Source organism: Triturus cristatus, chromosome 1_1 (genome assembly GCF_964204655.1).
Source record: "Triturus cristatus chromosome 1_1, aTriCri1.1, whole genome shotgun sequence".
NCBI classification, from domain to species: Eukaryota; Metazoa; Chordata; class Amphibia; order Caudata; family Salamandridae; genus Triturus; species Triturus cristatus.
Genome location: NC_140579.1, coordinates 11,594,554 through 11,617,754, shown reverse-complemented (window position 1 = coordinate 11,617,754; position 23,201 = coordinate 11,594,554). Strand labels below are relative to the sequence as shown.

The following is a 23,201-nucleotide window of genomic DNA, read 5'->3' as shown; positions in this document are numbered from 1 at the left end:
CTTTTGCCACTGTATGCTTCTCCCTCCCTCTGTTTTTGTGCCCTCCGCCTCCCCACCATCCCCTCCCCCACCGTACCACATGTGCGCCCGGCCCCTGCTTTCTTTAACCTCTTGTTTGATGTGATACAGTGGGGGTCTTGTTCCCGGTAGCGAGGGGGTGGGTGAGATATCATGCTAATGGTGCAGAGTCCACCTCCCCTACCCGGGGCAGCAGATGCACAGGGCAGGCGGCAGGCAGCGAGGGGGCTGGGGCTGTAATCGCGCTAGACCCAGATGGAGCCCCGGAGCCTGCGCAGGTCCACCCTGCTGCTACTGGCCCTTGTCTGGCTGGGGGCGCTGCTGTCCATGGGAGATGCCAAGGGCACCTACTACCACTGCCCGCTGACCTACGGCAGGCGCTACAACCGGTACACACCGGGCAGCAGGGCGCAGCACTACCCGGGCAGTCCCATGGGGAAGCACAAGTACCACAGCTCCTTTCTCCTGCACCTGCTACCCGTCTTTGCACCGGTTCCTGAACCCATGTGCATGCATGGCTTCATGCCCTAAGAGCAGAGACACTGGGATTATGCGGCAGGGGAATACCAAATTATGCGGCAAGGTTGACTAAATTATGTAACAAGAAAAAGCAAGTTATCAAGCCTAATGAGATACATTTTTGAAAGAAGTACCGCCTTATTTAATCATGTTTACCCGTCAATACTGTCAGGGCAAATGTTTCACTTCATTAGTACCACATAAGGACCCAAATACAGCAATAAGCTACAGAAAGGGGACCAGTCAGCCCTTTCAAAGGGGCCTTCACTGCACAGCAACACGCGTCTCAGGGTTTTGAGTAGCTTTTGATCTGTTTGAGCTAGAAACATTGTTTAATCTGCAGAGTATGCATGTGATTATCGACTATGTGGCAAATGAGGCAAGTCCTTAATTATGTGGAAAACCCGTGGCTACAAAAACTCCAGCGCCCTACTTAACAGTTATGTCTAGTACTGGTTAAAAATAGGTCTCTCAGGGGCGTTGGATCTAAATATGCATCGGGCGCATTGCACCGGGGCCGAGGCTACGGGGGCCCATTGATCCTCCATTTTACATCCCATGCGTCAGGCAGCAGGGGCACATTCTCCGTGTTTGCGTTAGGACCCCTGGCACCCTTGCTCCCACTGAGGTCCATGTGGGGACCATTGCCCGCCAGTAACAGCCACGAGGGACAGGATGGGATCTGAAGCAGGCACGTGGAAAAGAGTGTGATAAACATTAAAACTCGCATTTCTCTCAGCTGGTTTGAGTCTCGACTGAAGACCAGCGGTTTTGGAGGGCGACACTATTGGAAACAATGGACAGGACTATGTTAAGGCGGGGGAGGGGAAGGGTTTCACGGTGAGTGACCCCCACTGAAGTTTAAGGGAAGTATCTCACTTATTTAAGAGAGGGAAGACAGGTATAGGGTGAATGGCACCTTCCAATCAAGGGATAGGTGAGAGGGGCATGGAGCCCTGTGAAAGGAACCGGGTTGGAACCAGCGTTGGCACTTTGCACAAAATTGATCCCGGCGCAGCTCTGTGGCGGCAGCCTTGCCGTGTGGCGGCCGGTAGGAGGCTGCGGCCAGGTGGGTAGATGGTGCCGAGAGGTCGGAATATTTGTTGCTGTAGGCGCTGAACCCGCAAATGTGCAGAATGGCCCCATATGGCGCGCAGAACCCCTTCAGTAGTGATGTCTCGCGCGTCCTGGGTTGAGTTTTTGGAAGGCGCAGGTTTCACTTCCAATCTGAGAGAATCGATGTCATCAGCCTTTGAGGGTCGATGCGATACTTACCAAGTCTTGCGGGTCAGAATTCTTGCCTCCGATGCAACACAGCACATAGAGGCCTCCGATGTGATATATATAGTGTGCTATAATGACAGCGGTATTATTATTAACATTATTCTAACGTCCTCAACCGCCTGTTTTTTTATCACTCGAAAAGGCAGTTCTATTTTTTCTTACCCGTTTTGACTTGCACAACTGACGAGCCCCCGACATCCTTGTGCACTGTCGCCCTGGAACACCTGCTGTTTTTGAATGGTAGCGGATTGGTTGTGTTTCCGGGCAGCAGAAAACACCTCAGGTGGTGTCATAAATAGTTATGTGTCTCTTTAAGAAGACGGGGGGCGGGGAAGCGAGGTATGAGGGGTGCTGGTAATTGAAAGCGTGCACTCTGCGCAGAGAGCAGAAGACTGGCTTCACTCGTACTCTGTGTGAAGGCTAAATGTGCCGTGATGTGCCTCAGGTCACACAGAGCGTCGGAAGCCTCGGGTGGAGCATTGGGGTGAGCCCAACCCTGGGTTAACAGAGGGATATCGTACATGGACGTTGCTGCAACAGGCAGCCCCACCAGAACTTCAGACCGAACTCAGCGAGATAGCTGAGTGAGTTCAGCGCCAGCTGCTGGCGCCTGTTCTGGGCCATCAGTCGCAACTTGAAATCTTGGCACCAGCGCCCGCTCAGCCTTTCCGTTGACGTGAGCTTACTCTTTGCACCATCGGGCAGGTGCCTAAACAACACACCTTATAGCGTTTCCTATCGTCGACCTGTGGGAGCAAGCGCTATAAAGCCACGTATTATTACATGTAGTAGCGGTATTTCTATTCTGTGCCACGACAAATAAATCACGTTTATGTTGCTGCTGCCCGAGGGCGCTAACACCGCTGGGCGCGCAAAGCCAGGCTCACATTTCACTTGTCTAGACAAGTGCTCATTTATGTGTATCCTTCTGCTTGTGTAGGGGGTTCTGCGTAAACGAATTGCTTCTAGGCGCTTGATAGAGCCGCGCCGGGCCTGGGATCGTGATTGCGTAGCTTGATTTGCCGGTGTCTCGCAGTCGTGAAGGAGTTGTCGGGTCTGTAAAGCCCGAGTCAGGGCCCGGTAGCGTCGGGGTGCAGTAAGGAGCTCGGGTACCAGTCCCAGAACTGGACAGAGCAGAGCCGGGCCGGACAGTGCAGAGCAGCACTTTTTAAATGTTTATTAAGCACCAGGGGTTACTTTTTAATGATGGTTCATGTCAGGGTGAGGGTTTTTGTGATGGTATGTGTTTTTAATGATGCCGCTTTTCATGTTTGATGGACATTTGTCATAAACTTTATTATTACTCCTACAACCAGAAGAGACTGGACTAGATAGGAAGCACTATACGCCTTCAAGGCACACGCTGCCAAGCTGGGGGATCGGCGCCTATCCAGAGGGCACTGAGGGGCAGAGTGACCCGGGAGGGAGCTCCGGAACTCACTCTTCGCGTGCTAGTAATGGCCGGGCGAGGTCCTGCTACCTCTTGAGAGAACAGCACGTGTTGTAAGCGTCTGCCCTCATACAGCGCACAGTGTGGAAGGTTGTATCGTACGATATGTAGCGCTTCAGACTCATAACAAGGCCACTAAGCGCTCCGATGTGAATACGGGGGCCCTGGAGACTGTGTCTGCTTCCCTTGCAAGAGGGCCGCCTCCTTCAGAGAGCGCGAGGACGGAGGAGGGCTGGGATTTAGATCCTGGAGAGAGGAGAAGGGAGGGGAGCACTGGAAGTCGAGGAAACTTAGACGTCTGTGGGAGGAGTTTGTAGGAGGAGTCTGGGGAGTGGAAGAGACTGGGGACGGGGGGAGTCTTAGGAGTGGAACATGGAAGAGGGTGGGGGGAGGGGTGCTTGGAAACTGGAAGAGGCTGCAGGTGAAGATTCTGGGTAGGGAGAGTCTGGGGAGTGGAAGAGGCCGAAGACTGGGGGAGGCTGCAGCGTGTAAACATGCAATAGGTCTCGCCTTTCATTAACTGAAAGCCATTTGCTTTGCTATACAATCACTACTACTCACACTCTACTACTCACTCTCTATTCACTCTCTACTACTCTCTACTACTCACTCTCTGCTACTCACTCTCTACTACTCTACTACTCTCTACTACTCACTCTCTACTACTCACTCTCTACTACTCTCTACTCACTCTCTACTCTCTCTACTACTCACTCTCTACTACTCACTCTCTACTACTCACTCTCTACTACTCTCTACTACTCACTCTCTACTACTCACTCTCTACTACTCACTCTCTACTACTCTCTACTACTCACTCTCTACTACTCACTCTCTACTGACTCTCTACTGACTCTCTACTCACTCTCTACTCACTCTCTACTCACTCTCTACTCACTCTCTACTCACTCTACTATTCACTCTACTACTCACTCTCAACTACTCTACTCACACTCTATTCACTCTCTACTACACTCTACTCACTCTCTACTACACTCTACTCACTCTCTACTACTCTCAACTCACACTCTACTCACTCTCTACTACTCACTCTCTACTACTCACTCTCTACTCACTCTCTACTACTCACTCTCTACTACTCACTCTCTACTTCTCACTCTCTACTTCTCACTCTCTACTACTCACTCTCTACTACTCTCTACTACTCTCTACTACTCTCTACTCACTCTCTACTACTCACTCTCAACTCACTCTCAACTCACTCTCAACTCACTCTCAACTCACTCTCAACTCACTCTGAACTCACTCTCAACTCACTCTCAACTCACTCTCAACTCACTCTCTACTCACTCTCTACTCACTCTCTACTACTCACTCTACTACTCACTCTCTACTACTCACTCTCTACTACTCACTCTCTACTACTCACTCTCTACTACTCACTCTCAACTACTCTCTACTCACTCTCTACTACTCACTCTCTACTACTCACTCTCTACTACTCACTCTCTACTACTCACTCTCTACTACTCTCTACTCACTCTCTACTACTCACTCTCTACTACTCACTCTCTACTACTCTCTACTCACTCTCTACTCTCTCTACTACTCACTCTCTACTACTCACTCTCTACTACTCTCTACTACTCACTCTCTACTACTCACACTCTACTACTCACACTCTACTACTCACTCTCTACTACTCACTCTCTACTACTCATTCTCTACTACTCATTCTCTACTACTCACTCTCTACCACTCTCTACTCACTCTCTACTACTCACTCTCTACTACTCACTCTCTACTACTCACTCTCTACTACTCACTCTCTACTACTCACTCTCAACTACTCTCTACTCACTCTCATCTACTCTCTACTCACTCTCTACTACTCACTCTCTACTCACTCTCTACTACTCTCTACTCACTCTCTACTACTCTCTACTACTCACTCTCTACTACTGACTCTCTACTCACTCTCTACTACTCTCTACTCACTCTCTACTCACTCTACTACTCACTCTACTACTCACTCTCTACTACTCACTCTCCACTACTCACTCTCTACTACTCACTACTCACTCTCTACTACTCACTCTCTACTACTCACTCTCTACTACTCTCTCTACCACTCTCTACTCACTCTCTACTACTCACTCTCTACTACTCACTCTCTACTACTCACTCTCTACTACTCACTCTCAACTACTCTCTACTCACTCTCTACTACTCACTCTCTACTACTCACTCTCATCTACTCTCTACTCACTCTCTACTCACTCTCTACTCACTCTCTACTACTCACTCTCTACTACTCTCTACTCACTCTCTACTACTCTCTACTACTCACTCTCTACTACTCACTCTCTACTACTCACTCTCTACTACTCACTCTCTACTACTCACTCTCTACTACTCTCTACTCACTCTCTACTCACTCTACTACTCACTCTACTACTCACTCTCTACTACTCTCTACTACTCTACTCACTCTCTACTCACTCTACTACTCACTCTACTACTCACTCTCTACTACTCTCTACTACTCACTCTCTACACTCTCTACTACTCACTCTCTACTACTCTCTACTACTCTCTACTATCTCTACTCACTCTCTACTCACTCTACTACTCACTCTACTACTCACTCTCTATTCACTCTACTACTCACTCTCTACTCACTCTACTACTCACTCTCAACTACTCTCTACTCACACTCTATTCACTCTCTACTACTCTCTACTCACTCTCTACTACTCTCTACTCACTCTCTACTACTCTCAACTACTCACTCTCTACTCCTCTACTACTTTCTACTCTACTACTCACTCTCTATTCACTCTCTACTACTCTCTACTACTCACTCTCTACTACTCACTCTCTACTACTCACTCTACTACTCACTCTCTACTACTCACTCTCAACTACTTGACTGCTCTCTACTACTCACTCTCTATTCACTCTCTATTCACTCTCTATTCACTCTCTATTCACTCTCTACTACTCTCTACTACTCTCTACTACTCTCTACTACTCTCTACTCACTCTCTACTCACTCTACTACTCACTCTCTACTACTCTCTACTACTCACTCTCTACTACTCTCTACTCACTCTTTACTCACTCTACTACTCACTCTCAACTACTCTCTAGTCACACTCTATTCACTCTCTACTACTCTTTACTCACTCTCTACTACTCTCAACTACTCACTCTCTACTCCTCTACTACTTTCTACTCCACTACTCACTATCTGCTACTCACTCTCTACTACTCTACTACTTTCTACTCTACTACTCACTCTCTATTCACTCTCTACTACTCTCTACTACTCACTCTCTACTACTCACTCTCTACTACTCACTCTCTACTACTCATTCTCTACTACTCACTCTACTACTCACTCTCTACTACTCACTCTCTACTACTCATTCTCTACTACTCACTCTACTACTCACTCTCTACTACTCACTCTCTACTACTCACTCTCAACTACTTGACTGCTCTCTACTACTCACTCTCTACTCACTCTCTACTACTCTCTACTACTCTCTACTACTCACTCTCTACTACTCTCTACTACTCACTCTCTACTTCTCAATCTTTACTACTCACTCTTTACTCACTCTCTACTACTCACTCTCTACTACTCTCTACTCACTCTACTACTCTCTACTCACTCTCTACTACTGACTCTCTACTACTCACTCTACTACTAACTCTCTACTCACTCTACTCACTCTCTAATACTCTCTACTACTCACTCTCTACTACTCCACTACTTTCTACACTCTACTACTTTCTACTCTATACTACTCACTCTCTATTCACTCTCTACTACCCGCTCTCTACTACTCTCTACTACTTACTCTCAACTACTCTACTACACTCTACTATTCACTCTCTATTCACTCTCTACTACTCTCTACTCACTCTCTACTACTTACTCTCTACTACTCACTCTCTACTACTCTCTGCTACTCACTCTCTACATTACCCCACTCGGTTATTTCATGGCTTTATTTTCACTTTTCCTTTTGTGTAGTCGTTTTTTGCATCTTTGTTCTTTGCTTCACTTTTCCCATCTCCATAGTTTATGGTTCCTTTCTTTCCCTCCGTTTCCTTTCTTGATCCTCTTACACCATGCGAGTCCTTCTTTGTAAACACCACTCCTTTACTCGTCTCTTCCATTCCACCCACCTACAGGGGCAACCTGGGAGCCGACCACCTTCATCGAGGATGATGGCACGCCGCTGGATGGCCTGAGCCTTGGGGTGGTACTTGTCGACGACGAGACGGGCGACATATTCATAGTGTATACGGTCTGCGCCCACTACATTCATTGCGGCGTGGCCAGCACCATGATCATCGCCAGCGTGGACGATGGAGTCAGCTGGAGCTCGCCCCGCAATCTCTCCAAGGAGCTCAACAGCACCAAGATGTTTTCACCAGGTCCGGGCTATGGCATTCAGGTGAGCATTGGCATACTGTAGGGGACGGGGCCACTTGGGCCTTAATTAGCTAGTAGTGCTGGTGCCCAGAGATGTTCTCAAATCCTGCAGCTGGCATTGACAAATGTCGGGGTGACAGATAACAAGGCTGCCAAGACTAGATTCCACCTCATACCTCTTTCTTCCACCATCTGACCCTCCCTGCTCCTTTCTTTCCACTTTTGTGGGTTCTTTTCATCCTTGCTTCACCCTTTGTCATTGTTGTTCCTGTCTTTCTTTGACTATTCCTTTCTTCGGTATTTTTCTCTCTCTTTCTATGGGCTCAAAGTATCTTCCTTAGGTATTTTTCTCTCGCTTGCAATGGCTCAAAGTCTCTTCCTTTGGTATTTTTCTCTCTCTTGCTCTGGGCTCAAAGTGTCTTCCTTTGGTATTTTTCTCTCGCTTGCAATGGCTCAAAGTCTCTTCCTTTGGTATTTTTCTCTCTCTTGCTGTGGCTCAAAGTCTCTTTCTTTGGTATTTTTCTCTCTTGCTACGGGCTCAAAGTCTCTTCCTTTGGTTTTTGTATCTCGCTTGCTATGGGCTCAGTCTCTTCCTTTGGTATTTCTCTCTCTTGCTGTGGCTCAAAGTCCTTTCTTTTGCTATTTTTCTCTCTCTTGCTCTGGGCTCAAAGTCTCTTCCTTTTGGTATTTTTCTCTTGGCTGCTATGGCTCAAAGTCTGTTCCTTTTGGTATTTTTCCTTCGCTTGCTATGGCTCAAAGTCTCTTTCTTTGGTATTTTTCTCCCTCTTGCTATGGCTCAAAGTCTCCTCTTTTGGTATTTTTCTCTTGCTTGCTACAGCTCAAAGTCTGATAAAGAAAAGTAAGGGCCTGGCCTTATAATTAAGTGCTGGTGGGCCCAACCAGCAACTGCCAGCTCAGACTAAGCACTGGTTTTACAGTCCGTTCTGTAGATGCAGGAGGAAAGGACTGCTCCAGTCTTGTCGTATTACCAGTATAATAATCCTTCTCATCTGCAGCATGGAGGGCAGCCTTTGATGGCATTTGGTGCTTCTTGGGTCATTGCTATAGTCCAGGGAGGAGAGAACAAGGGTCTGTACTGCAATTTTTAGGTCAAAGGATTCCAGAAAAGGATTGAAGGTGGGGAAGTGATTTGAGTTAGAAAAGTGCCCTTTGTGCCAGATTTTTAGGTCTCGCGAGCCAAAGGCTCGAAGAGACATTTTATATGTGGGCTTCTCAAAGTGCTGCCGTGGCCTAAAGCTACAGTGCACGTGAACGTGCACGCGTGCAGCGCCATGTGTCTTTCCTCCGTAGCGATCGTAATCACGATCACTTTCACTTTCGCGGGCTTCTCTGTTGCTGACATTCCCCCCTCCCTTCTCGCCCAGCCCTTCAGCAGTGTCGACACTAGCGGCACGGAAGCCTGCGCCTCAGTGAAGGAGCTGCACTGTATATTATACTCTATTATATTACAGTATATATTACATTAAATTATATAACATTACATATATTACATTAAGTTATATTACATTACAATATGTTATATTACATATTATATTATACTATATTAGATTTCATTATATTACATTACATTAAGTTATATTACTTTACATTAGTTTATATTACATTATATGTTATACTATATTATATATTTCCTTATATTAAGTTCACTGGACACTGCAGAGTTATGGAACAAGTTATTTTATTCGGTCAGGAGAAAATCCCTTTGCACCATCCCAAGCCTGAAGCAGGCAACAAAGGCCGTGGCATGATTCAAACCATGAGAACCCCAGGATGGCATAAGGACTGCACACGGCAAACATCCGGCCAGCCCAGAGGCAGAGCTGCGCAGGGCTCAGAAGATTATACGAGCTACACACTAGAACAAGTATATTACATTACATTGTAATATACGCAGATTTTAAGCAGACTGTGAATGAAGCATTTCTACGGCCTGTGAAAGGGACATGCAGTGTCTCAATCACTCCCGTTCTTCCTTCATCCCTTCTGCAGTCTCGCGACACTTGCGCCCTTCTCCTTACATCTTTCTGAAGCCCTCCATCTGCGCATCTCATCTACTTTCTCTTCAGCGTCCTGTTTTCACTCTCTCCTGCATGTCCGTCCTTGCATCTCCTTGACTTTACGGATCTCCCCCCCACACACCGCACCCACTCACATGTAAACACTGCATTTTCTTTCACTTTCGCCCTGTCAATATTTGGACAGCTGTGTGCCTCCTTCACACACAACAATTGGCACACCCCACCACTGCTCTGTGTGCTCTGCAGAGAGGTCAAAGATTGGATGAGCACCCACTCTGAACCCCTCTATCACCTGCTTTGGGGATCTGAAAAATCCTCACTGCCTTGGGCCTGAACTCCACGGCTCACAATCACGCCTGCTATAAACACCCACCCACAACCTGAAATCACACACATCTACTGGCGACCCTTTTCACAATACACCACACACAGGAGTAATTTGCCACATGAAAAACCAGAAACACAACATCCGTGAAAAAGCAAATACTCTTAGGAAAGGCAAGATTAAGAAACATTTGAAATCTTAACACAAACAACATCACAGCTCCCACCTGAGAGGCCAGGGTCTGTTTTTCCCATGATGGACTGATAATTGGATGGGCATTAAGGAACATCTATCATCTACCCATAGGGTTTCTTTGCTCATTTTGTTTGCAGTCACACTGCTTTATTTGTCATGTATCTCCGTGTGAACGTGCACAAGCACCGAGCCCCCTTTGTACAGCAGCACACATTTGGGAAACTTATTTGTGTGTCTGCATCATTCATTGTGTCTTGAATTTTTCAAACTTCTCCTCTGATGATTTTTGTGGAAATCCATAAAAGAACAAATGTATTACACAGAATCCTCCATATGTCGCATCCAGAGAACTTTATTTGGCCTTTTCTGTAGAGTGCACTTTTTCTAGTTCTCTCCCGTGTTCTGCTTCCCACTCACCCTGTTTCTCATCCCATAACACAGTGCTTCCCTTCACCCTGCTTCTCACCCCTAAACACCGTGCTTCCCTTCACCCTGCTTCACGCTGCTTCTCATTCCTAAACACCGTGCTTCCCTTCACCCTGTTTCTCATCCCATAACACCGTGCTTCCCTTCACCCTGCTTCTCATCACCGTGCTTCCCTTCACCCTGCTTCACGCTGCTTCGCATCCCTGCCCCAAGTTGGTTCAGTGCTGTCCTCAGCCCTCCCTGCTTTTATTATGTTTTGTAAAGACCTCTCTAGGTCCAGCCTCGTAGGGAATGGCGCAGCCGCTAAGAACAACAATACCAGTGTACATTCTATTTTACTTTTTTCCATGCTATATATATTACATCAATAAGCATTTTTAGGTCTCGCGAGCCAAAGGCTCGAAGAGACATTTTATATGTGGGCTTCTCAAAGTGCTGCCGTGGCCTAAAGCTACAGTGCACGTGAAAGTGCACGCGCGCAGCGCCATGTGTCTTTCCTCCGTAGCGATCGTAATCACGATCACTTTCACTTTCGCGGGCTCCTCTGTTGCTGACATTCCCCCCTCCCTTCTCGCCCAGCCCTTCTTGTCACCTCGAATCTAGCCGCCCCCTCCCCCCACACGCAGTTCCAAAGCAGGCAGTTCTGGCCATTCATTACGCCATCTCTTCGTCTGTCCCCGGCGATTTAACCCAATTTCTGTCCCTTAATCATCGCTTCTTTCCTCTTATGTATATCACAACCTATTTTTTTTTTGTGGCTCAATCTGTTCTCGTCTGTCCCTACCTGGTCCTATGCACACTGTTTTTTTCCCATCCGTGCCTGAGACTGTTTCCCTCACGTGCTAACCACTTCTACACATCACCGCCGCTCTCCTTTTCAAAAACGTCTCGCTCCCCGGAACTTTTTCACTGACTGTCAAAAGGGAAAGAAATTGAAAGTGTCTGGTAGAATAAGGCAATGGACTAGATTACGTATGAGGAGAGCATGCCCCTCGTCACCCTGTCTTTCCGGCATTATATCCCATCGAGACTGTCAGCTGTCACTCCCCCACGACACCCCTCAGCTTATCTGTTTATAAAAGCGTCTGCGAGAAGGGACAGCAGGTGCGTGCGTCTGTGTAATCGCGCGCACTTTACCCATGATCACCCGCGGAGGGCGCGCGCGACTCGCTCAAACAAAACGGCTTGATGTATTAACTTTTCCATTGTGTGTGACTACTGACCGCGGCGCGGGTTCAAATCCCAGGATAGTTTTAGGCAATGAGCCCTGTCTGCTAGGGGTGGCTGCTTGGTGGGTCTGAAGGAAAATGTTAGGCACTCGTAAAAATTTAGGTCACAGGGTCGAAATGAGAGCACAAGTTAATATTTACCGATCTGCTGCACACTGCTGCATTACTCACTGCTGCATGCTGCACAACGCTGCTGCACGCAGCACACTGCTGCACGCCGCACACTGCTGCACGCCGCTGCACGCCACACAGTGCTGCATGCCTCACACTGCTACACGAAACACTGCTGCACGCCACACGCTGCTGCACGCCGCACACTGCTGCACGCCACACACTGCTGCACATCACACACTGCAGCACACCGCACACTGCTGCACGCCGCACACTGCTGCACGCCGCACACTGCTGCATGCCTCACACTGCTGCATGCCTCACACTGCTGCACGCCGCACACTGCTGCACGCCGCACACTGCTGCACACCGCACACTGCTGCACGCCGCACACTGCTGCACTCCACACACTGCTTTTATGCGAGTTTATGCTACTGACATTGTAAATGACAATGCCTTTTATTTGTTTTAAAACCAAAACATAAATAAAAGGCATTGTAATTTTACAATGCCAATAGCTCAAACTCTTATAAATGCGAGACCTATTGCATTGCAAATGCTTGTTAAGATTGTCGTTTGTCTAATCTGAATCCAAGGGATTTGCCGATTCAGCAATTTGAGGTTGAGCGTCGGCCGCCTGGACTGCAGGTGTCCATTTTTCATTTGGATGGGACTTAGGATTTGGCAAGAGAAGGGTGCGTTTCTTATGTCGTTCGTTCATCTTCAGGTGCTTTTGAATGGTGGGTAAACAAGAGGACAAGATTTAGAGGATGGCGTTACTTTATTTTATTAGTGGGTTGATACTGAATTCCTAGTTCTGTTAGAAGGAATCCAGTGGGTTCAGCATTGCTCCTAAAAAATAAGGGGGCCCGTATTGCGATTGTTGGATCCCATAGATTTCAAGGATGGATCTCAAGACCCATTTTTAGGTCTCGCCTGGCGTTAGCAGCGCGCATGCGTTGCTCTCGATATGCGAGGGCCTTTTGGAATCAATACGGATTCCAGATGTGCACGCGGACGGACAGATGTGCACGCGGGGACTGGATGCTTTACTCGGGGCTACAGACAGACGCACTATTTTTCACACTGGCGGTGTTTCGCTTGTTTATTTGTTTTACTCCTTCCTGCATAAAATGCGGAGTTATTCCTCCTGGCAGTTTTGCTTAATGGTGACGTGTCTGAAAATGTGGCGTGCTTCTTCGGTTTACATTTATAACACAATGTGATTAAATAGCTTTGAGGAGACAGCACTGGCTTGGAAACCGGCCCCTTAATTTAACTATTTATATGTTCGGCACAGCCTTAAATCCCCACCCTGTGCGTGGCAATGATTCAAGGCAACCGAAGCTGGAATGCAGTAAATATTTGCAATCCCTTAAAGGTCATCTCAGGACAGCAGTCGACTCTGGCGGTGCCCCTCTGCTTGGCTCCGTCCCTCCTCGCATTGCAAATGTTCAGTAACGCGAGTTTTGCTCGTAACAGCCTCTGGCAGGTTTTGGAGTCTTGCGACACAGGTAATTCAGCAGACGCACAGAGTCTGTCTCCGCTGGAAATTGTAATGACCACATGCTGCCTAGGAATGCAGGTCAGGCCTGATCCCAAGATTTGCAGGTCTCGGGGTTAGCTTCCTTGACTCGTGTTTGCACACCTTGTTGTCACGCTGCCCTTCAAAAAACACTCACTGAAGTTAGAGCACAGTGTTGGGAATAACACGAGCGCGCAGGAGAATAATCACACTACTATGGAAAATGAGCAGACGCAACACATTTGGAGCACAATTAATAATAATTAAAACCTTCAATATTATTCAGAACCTGAATCACCATCCTTTCCAGAACCCAGTGCAGAAACACCTGATACACCTATGTGTTCTTGATTATGTGAACGGTGTTGTTTCTGTGCTCCCACCCTGCTGTTTGGCTGTGGGACAACTTGGCCTGGCTAATGTGGACTTAAATCCCACATTAAGTAATCATTTGACGCTGTGGGGTAAAGGAAATGGACAATGATGTCAATAAATACATACACAACGAACTCTCCTACTAAGTTATTTCAATCAAATAGCCAAACCCAGTGATGTGCTCACCTGGGTGCGCCACGATTCATTGGCTGGGAAGAGTAATAAGCATTTGCCAAAACAATAGGTCTTGTTAGTGAAACTTTTTAACTTAGTTAGCTGCCATGAATGCACACACACCTACAATGACCATTTTCAAATGTGTAGTAAATTATCACAACTACATTAAGAGCTGGCCGCCGTGACTATATGGGCATCTTATGCAAAGGCTGTAATTTCTTTTTTATAGAGCTTTTAGCTTTATTTAAACAAATACGGTGCATCTCGAATTGATTCTAGTGTTTGTTCACATGCTTGTTGAAGCGTTAACACTTAAGGAGTCATGTCCATGGGGTGCATCTGGTAAACGCCCTCCCTAGTAAATTGCTTTTCTTTTGTGTGAGCCTCCCATTTGAGGCATTATCCCGTGTGCTGTTTGTTGCTAGTTCGTCCACTTGACTGGTGCCTTGTGCTCTCCAGTCTACATTGGCCTGGCGCATACATGAGCGAGAGATCAGGATTTGTTTCAGTTTATAAGAAAGGTTGTGGCTTCCCGTTAAGTGTGGTGAAGAGCATTTTTTGGGGACTATACTATCGGTTTTTTTTGTGTGTTTATATTTACATTGCTAACAAACACAGCTATTGCGCCCTTTCAAATCTCCAGCTGGCTTTCCTCGAATGAATGAATGAATCAATCAATCAATCAGGGTACTTGTAAAGCGCGCTACTTACCCGTGAGGGTCTCAAGGCGCTGAGGGGGCCCCCCAAGACCAGGGTGTTCTGTACACAGAACTTTGTAGCTTAATGGTTTTGGTTGTTAGCTGGGGGTCCTGGCTGATATCGGTTTTCGGCCACAATTTTGTTCACAGGAACTCTGCAATGTTTAAAGGGACATGTATTCGTAAATTTAGCTGGGAAGCTTTTACATAACAAGCATTTGCAATGCAACAGGTCTCCCTTTTTCAAAACTTTGACCTTTTGGTATTATGAATGGCAATGCCTTTAATTATTGCAGGTTTTTTAAAAAACATAAATAGAAGGCATTGTCATTTACAATGCCAATAGCTCAAAATCTCCCAAAGGCGAGCCCTATTGCATTGCAAATGCTTGTTTAAATAGTGCTGCATAGTGAAGCACTGAGGCGAAGCGCCATGTAAATAAACTTGAAGAGTGCTAAATGGCATGTTTCTACAGCTGCTAGTCCCCACCTGCTGCCTTTGGGGTGCAAAGTACTCCTGCTTTCCCCATTTACTCCTGCTCACGCCCACCGTAGGCTGCCCAAGATGCTCCCATCTTCCCCTTTCATGCTCCCGGGAGCACCGACAACTGTCCAATTGGCCTCTGGCTGCACAAGCTCACCCGTTTACTGACTCCGCCCCCACCCCACACAGGTATTCCCGCTTCTTCCCTACCCCTGTCTCTCATCCTTCCCTGCGGACACCGGGCTGTCCTCCCAAGAGGTGTGCAGCACCCCAGAGCCCATCATATAGGGGAGAGAATAGGTGGCATCGTCAAACCAGAGGAAGGAAAGTCACAAGTCTTGCAGCAGTGGTAGATGCACTTTCATCTGGATTTACATTGTGAGCATGTGTCTGCCTGTGCTTGTGTGTGTGCACACAACTTCCTGGGTGTGCCTGCATAAGGAGTGTTTATGAGTTGTGCCCACTGCTTACAGGGGTAAAATACTTGCTCTTGCGCGGTAGTTGTAATTCTTGGCACCTTTGGTCATCCACGGGTAGGTGCCCATTGCCTACCCGTCATAACATGCTAGCTCTGGCACAGTGGTAGTAATCCATGGCAACTAGCGGCTCATCCAATGTATTGTCCACATTGCGCCCGTGCTGTCTGTTTAATGGTGGTGGTTATTCTCGCCAACGTTTGAGCATCTGCTGGACTGAGGGAGGCAAGGGGAGGATCTTCCTAATTACATTGGGCAGATGGACACAGTTGGTGGCGGGTGATTTCTTCAAAAGCGAGGTTGGAATCGAAAGCAGTTTCTAAGTGTCTAGCTTATTGGACCTGGGGTTGTAAGGGGGCCCTGATCTACTGACCACTTTCCATTGGACCATAGAGCGGGGTTACCACAGATAAGCATCTCTGTTTTGATTCCACTTAGAGTCAGAGAATTGTATTTCATCCAGTCCACAACTTCTCGTGACCCTATCTTGAACGGTTTTGCACAACTCTTGAGGAGGGATAGTTTGTTACTTTTGCAGAGGATGTGCAGTACTTTTGTATACAGCATAGATGTCTCTCGTGGGCCTTGTTGATTGGCTCTTTCTATTGCTTGAACTGAGTTTAATATTGTTGGCTGCTTCCATGGGTAGAACGTTCCCTTCAAGATCTTTCCAGTTTCTTACACTTCCCCAAGGCAGATCGCGAAGTCTCCTTGGACTACGGTGCAAAAGGTGTTGTAGCTTTGATCCCGCGCGCTTAGCAAGAAGGAGCGGGCCTAAGGGCGAGGCTTTCCACTTGTCAACATGTAAATTGAAATGACCTAAAAGCCATAGATGACCAGAGTGAAGTAGACCAGGAGTGGCTTCTTTTAAAAGGGAAGTAGTAAAGCTACCGCCGGCATAGAGCCCGGTTTCAGTGATGGACAGTCTAAATTCAGACATAAAATCAATTTGTTAATTTCCAGGCAGGCTTTACTAACGAGTGAACATTTACAAGAGTGTACCTTAGATAATGTGTCAGCATGAACTAGGTTCTGGACTCTTATTTAAAGAAGTAGTGTTACTCATGGGATGAAGATAAGGTTTTTGAAGGTTTGCTGAAGGTAGGATGGGGGTCAGCACAGCAATAGAACATACCGCTCAGCCGAGAGTCCATCTGTCCTAACCTTCCATACAAATCTTGCAGCCCACGCCGCAGGCCCTGCCGAGGCCTGCATCTCTGCAGATTCGCTTGCCTTTGGCAGGCCATTGGAGGGCCTCCGCCTATGTTTAAATGCCTGCTGCTGGTAATAGTCTAGACCACAACAGTGAAAACTGCAAAGTATCCCCACCTAAGATGGCGGCCCGGAGGCTGAGCAAGAGGAAATACTATCGATGTGTACGTCAGGCTTGGGAAATAAAGACCCAACCGACCCACTACTAGTAACACAGGCCCCCGCATCCCCCGCGGTGCGGGGGGGCCACCAGCTGCAGGGGGCCCCCTCAGAACAGAACAGAACGCCCCTGAGTAACACTCGGGATGAGTCAGTCAACAGGTAAAGTGCATAGTGCCATATATACTGCTGCCTGAATGCAAGTCACGAGTCTAGAAAACGGACAGAAGCTCAGTTACATTAAACAGATACCAAAGAAGCTTTATCTTAAATGTCACTGTGGAGACCAGGATCCTTGCCTCAGAGGGGTGTGATGTGAGGCACGTTAGTCATCTGTGCTCACCCTCACATAACATTCGTGATTGTTGGCATCTTGTGGGCATCCTTGGGACGATGCCCATTGCCCACTTGTAGTAAAATGTTGACCCTGCATATTGTGGTCATTTTTGTCAAATTGTGGGTGTCCACGAGATGTTACCCCTTGCTCACCCCTGGTCCAATGCATAGCCTTGTATAATAGTAGCATCCGTGGCAGGTTGCCAACCCTGGGTAGTCTGCCTGCTGTGGCACAAAGGTGGTACTTACTGGAATGTTGGGGGCATCCTTGATGTGATGGCATCTCTCTCTCTCTCTCCAGCTCCATGATGGCTCTAACAGTGGCAGTAGGTGTCGCATCCATTGACTAATGGTGTCCACATCTGGCATCATGTTCATAATGGCATTATGATTCTAATTCTTGCCATATACTGTGGGCATCAGTGGCACCCATATCCGCTGTCATGCAAACCCCTGCATGATGGTGGTAATTTATGACATATTGTGAACACACATGGCATGGCTTAAGAGTGGTAATTTCTGACATACTGTGGGCAGTCATAGATTCATGGTACCCAGAAATGAATGTAAATAAGTTTGAATAAATTAATGTTCAGCTGGCTCTAAAGAGAGGAACCGGTGCAAGTAAACGCATTTCACACGGTCACTGGTGTACGTGCTTGGAGCCTTCACGGAGTGATCGAAGGAGTGAGTTAGGGACAAAAGGGGGGCTCTAAAGAGAGGAACTGGTGCAAGTAAACACATTTCACACGGTCACTGGTGTACGTGCTTGGAGCCTTCACGGAGTGATCGAGGGAGTGAGTTAGGGACAAAAGAGGGCTCTAAAGAGAGGAACCGCTGCAAGTAAACATATTTCACACGGTCACTGGTGTATATGCTTGGAGCCTTCACGGAGTGATCGAGGGAGTAAGTTAGGGACAAAAGAGGGCTCTAAAGAGAGGAACTGGTGCAAGTAAACATATTTCACACGGTCACTGGTGTACATGCTTGGAGCCTTCACGGAGTGATCGAGGGAGTGAGTTAGGGACAAAAGGGGGGCTCTAAAGAGAGGAACCGGTGCAAGTAAACATATTTCACACGGTCACTGGTGTACGTGCTTGGAGCCTTCACGGCGTGATCGAAGCAGTGAGTTAGGGACAAAAGGGGGGCTCTAAAGAGAGGAACCGGTGCAAGTAAACATATTTCACACGGTCACTGGTGTACGTGCTTGGAGCCTTCACGGAGTGATCGAGGGAGTGAGTTAGGGACAAAAGGGGGGCTCTAAAGAGAGGAACCGCTGCAAGTAAACATATTTCACACGGTCACTGGTGTACATGCTTGGAGCCTTCACGGAGTGATCGAGGGAGTGAGTTAGGGACAAAAGGGGGGCTCTAAAGAGAGGAACTGGTGCAAGTAAACACATTTCACACGGTCACTGGTGTATGTGCTTGGAGCCTTCACGGAGTGATCGAAGGAGTGAGTTAGGGACAAAAGGGGGGCTCTAAAGAGAGGAACCAGTGCAAGTAAACACATTTCACACGGTCACTGGTGTACGTGCTTGGAGCCTTCACGGAGTGATCGAGGGAGTGAGTTAGGGACAAAAGGGGGGCTCTAAAGAGAGGAACCGGTGCAAGTAAACGCATTTCACACGGTCACTGGTGTACGTGCTTGGAGCCTTCACGGAGTGATCGAAGGAGTGAGTTAGGGACAAAAGGGGGGCTCTAAAGAGAGGAACTGGTGCAAGTAAACATATTTCACACGGTCACTGGTGTACGTGATTGGAGCCTTCACGGAGTGATCGAGGGAGTGAGTTAGGGACAAAAGAGGGCTCTAAAGAGAGGAACCGCTGCAAGTAAACATATTTCACACGGTCACTGGTGTATATGCTTGGAGCCTTCACTGAGTTATCGAAGGAGTGAGTTAGGGGCAAAAGGGGTGCTCTAAAGAGAGGAACCGCTACAAGTAAACACATTTCACACGGTCACTGATGTACGTGCTTGGAGCCTTCACGGAGTGATCGAAGGAGTGAGTTAGGGACAAAAGGGGGGCTCTAAAGAGAGGAACCGGTGCAAGTAAACGCATTTTACACGGTCACTGGTGTACGTGCTTGGAGCCTTCACGGAGTGATCGAGGGAGTGAGTTAGGGACAAAAGAGGGCTCTAAAGAGAGGAACCGCTGCAAGTAAACACATTTCACACGGTCACTGGTGTACGTGCTTGGAGCCTTCACGGAGTGATCGAAGGAGTGAGTTAGGGACAAAAGGGGGGCTCTAAAGAGAGGAACCGCTGCAAGTAAACATATTTCACACGGTCACTGGTGTATATGCTTGGAGCCTTCGTGGAGTGATCGAAGGAGTGAGTTAGGGACAAAAGGGGGGCTCTAAAGAGAGGAACCAGTGCAAGTAAACACATTTCACACGGTCACTGGTGTACGTGCTTGGAGCCTTCACGGAGTGATCGAAGGAGTGAGTTAGGGACAAAAGGGGGGCTCTAAAGAGAGGAACCGCTGCAAGTAAACATATTTCACACGGTCACTGGTGTACGTGCTTGGCTCAACCCTCCATTCTCAACCTAGGACAGTGTTCGGGTACTGGAGACAGTGGTGGACAAGGCAAAACCAACTGTGTTTGTAAATGTTGGTCATATATTCATAACCGTTAGCATCCAAAGCTTAATAACAGACTTATTCATTCAGGCCCTATGTTTGAGGTTATAATGGGCAATTGTTGGAAAGTAAGTTCCTCCAACTTAACCCCCTCGATTTTTCACTTTTGGCTGCCCTGTAGTTGACCTTTTGCTTTGAGCGAGTCTCACTACTTGAGTCTCACTCACGGTAAATTCACAGCAAATGACCTGAGTGCTGAGCACCTTTTAAAAGAAGGCCACCGCTGCCCATCTGTACAGGAGGCTCTTCCTGGTTAGATATGAACATGTAAGCACACGCGTGTAGGCTGCGCATGTAAGACTACAATCTTGAGCAGCCTGCAGCAAAAGGAATCCCTCCGGCATTGGCTCTTACCTGGGGGCATTCCTTCTAATGTAAGTGGGCATTCATAGTTCAGGTCTGTATTGCTTACTGAAAATCTGTGGCACTTGATTGAAACGCACATTATAGGAGGAACCTATACTAAAGTGCCGTTTTGTGCTACTTAGGCCTACATGGTTCCGTGAGGTATTGATCTAGGGATGCATCCTGTGTGGAGATGCACCGTGCTTTTCATCGTATCTTCGCTTCTTACGGCACTTTAAGAATGGTTATGTTTCCCAGACTCCGCTGTTACCGTCGGCCTGGAATCCAATGAGGAGCCCTGCTGGTCAGCAGGAGGATCAAGGGCCTCCCCGCACAATTGAGCGACTAACAGTGCTTGACAAACTTCCTGGGAAAGGGTGTGTGTGTGTGTGTGTGTGTGTGTGTACTGTGTGTGTGTGTCTTATCTGCATAAGTTAATTAGCCTGTCACACTGGACAGCCTAGGCCCAAGCCCACATAAACAAAGTGGGAGGGCAAGACCTCTGGAGCTAAACACGGGCGGGGGCTCCCCTTTGTTGTTTTGCTGGAAAGGGATCAGGCAGCCGAGTCGAGTGGGGATGGAGCGGAGGCTCTCAGGGAAGCTCTTCTCACAGTCAACTTGAAGTCGCTACGTTGGGAGGTCCCAGAATGCTGTGCAGAAGGCTTGGGATAGAGGTGGAGTGAAGTGCCACCCTAGCAAGGGCCAGGAGTTCTAGAACTTTCTACCTCCACTTAAAACCCCATACACAAGGCAGAGACTGAGCGGGCGAAAGAATGCCCGGCTGGAAGGAGAATCCACCCGATGCCATGTGGCTGAAGGACTTTCGTTCCATTGGCCCTCGGGGCTATGATGAGCCTCTTAAGGAGCAGCCGTGCCGGCCACATTTTGCCCCCTGAGGAACAGCTGGGGAATGGACCTGCTGGGGGGGTTCCTTTGCGGCATCTGTGGGCTAGTCCTGCAGCTGCGTGACTCCCATTAGGAAGGGTCCCTATGACTCCGCTGACACACTGGCCACAGGACAGCCAAAGCCACGGTGCCTGGGAGTCTCATGAAGGATGCTCTACGTTCGCTGCTCAAGTTTCAGAATCAAACTCCCACAAAAAGGCAGGCAAGAAAGTGGGCATATGGCTGCGCTGTTCGAAGGAGATATTCCCCGGGGAGGGCCGAGCTTCTAAGGGTTGGCGCATCCTTAGTAAGTTAATGGCATCCTTTTGGCCCCAGGGACCCTTCCTGCGGGGCCTGACGGGATAGAACTGTCCTGGGGGAGGAGCCTATCCTCGTGGGACGAAAGGCAGCGCCTTCGCTTCGGCCCATGTTACCCCTGCCCATGTGGGGGACACTGGCACACGCCGCACCATCCCCCCCCACCCCCCGCGTGGGTGGAAGAGATTCAGTACTGATTGACAATGTCAGTGGTTAACAGTTCAAGGTTTCACAGTCCAATGAAGGCCATTGAATGTTGGGGCTTCCCCCAGTGGTTTCGGTTGTGGGCAGAACATGTATTCATATTGGCGCGACCTCCATTGGCTGAAATGGTGACTTAGAACACACTGCTGCTTTTACTGGTGTGGTGATTACCTGACAAAGCCAGTAGACCTGCCTTTTTGATAATAACCCCCCCCCCCCCGCTAGTATTGCGATGTTGCATCTTGTGTAGATGGGGGTTTTGTTTTCATAGGGTGCAGGACCCACCAGGGGTGTCATGTGATATGATGGTGTCACCAAAGGTGTTACAATCTACCGGATTGTGCCGGTTTCGTATTTTTAATGCTTGGTGGTTGGTAGTAAATGTGTGATAAAAGTATTTTTCCTTTCTATGAGAAATAGCACCGGACCATGATTCATGGAGGGTTTTGTTGCGTCCCAGGGTGCTGGGGTTACCGGCCCACAGCGCCTCTCCTGGGTCGGCCTGGGACTGCTTATCTTTGCTCCCTTGAGAGTCGGTGCTACAACGGGCGACTCTTCTCCCAGTCTTGAGTTTTTAGGGCACATCTGTCGTTCTTTCACAAGCTCAGCGAATGGTGGACGATATAAAATACCTAAATTATGAAATATTAAAACGTTCATGACGAAGTGGTTATTTGGGATTTCTAGTGTCAACAGTAATGTAATGGCGTCACCTAGTGGACAGATGGGAAAATAGCATTCTTCCTTTGTTATTTGATCGCATGTTGCCCCAAGTATGTTCTTGCCCAGGCACAGACTCCATTTCAATCACGCCACGCATTACGCTTCGTACGCAAAACTCCTGCAATTACGCCCCAACTCCCAGTTACGCCCCGTTCTCTACCCCCACTTACACAAACTGCAGGTGCAGGTCAGGAATCGAAAATATTTATTACACAGGCGAATCACCGGAAGTTACCGCGAAGAATGCAGAGCACACAAGGTATGCACAAGAAGGACAAAGGATACGTCGATTGCGTGGTGCAGAATATCGCAGTAAGCGACCGAGCGTACCTGAAAATTTATTACAAACTAGCTGGACTGTTCCATGTCCTTGGGGACATCACTAGAAGGCAGGCACGCTGACCACAGCTGATGCCAGCCCCCGGTGCCTGCCTCCTTCTACCTTGAATGTCACCAGGAGCTGGGCTGTTCCATGTCCTTGGGGACATCACTAGAAGGCAGGCACGCTGACCACAGCGCACCAGAGGGAGTGAAGGCGGCTTTGGTGCGGCTGTGTAAATGCATGTCATGGTTTAAAAAATCTCTTTGAACACACAGTACAGTAAATGAAACTGAAAACCTGTAACACCGACAGC

At 48.0% G+C, this 23,201-nt stretch overlaps 1 protein-coding gene across 2 annotated transcripts in view; it reads left to right on the top strand.

The window, feature by feature from the left end:
* LOC146869123 (sialidase-1-like) overlaps positions 1 to 23,201 on the top strand; it is a 66,695-nt gene that overhangs the window by 28,485 nt on the left and 15,009 nt on the right. For both annotated transcript variants that reach the window (XM_085615341.1, XM_085615970.1), the window contains one exon: positions 7,439 to 7,704. In XM_085615341.1, coding sequence (XP_085471467.1) covers positions 7,439 to 7,704 — 266 coding nt within the window. The remainder of the gene's footprint in view (positions 1 to 7,438; positions 7,705 to 23,201) is intronic.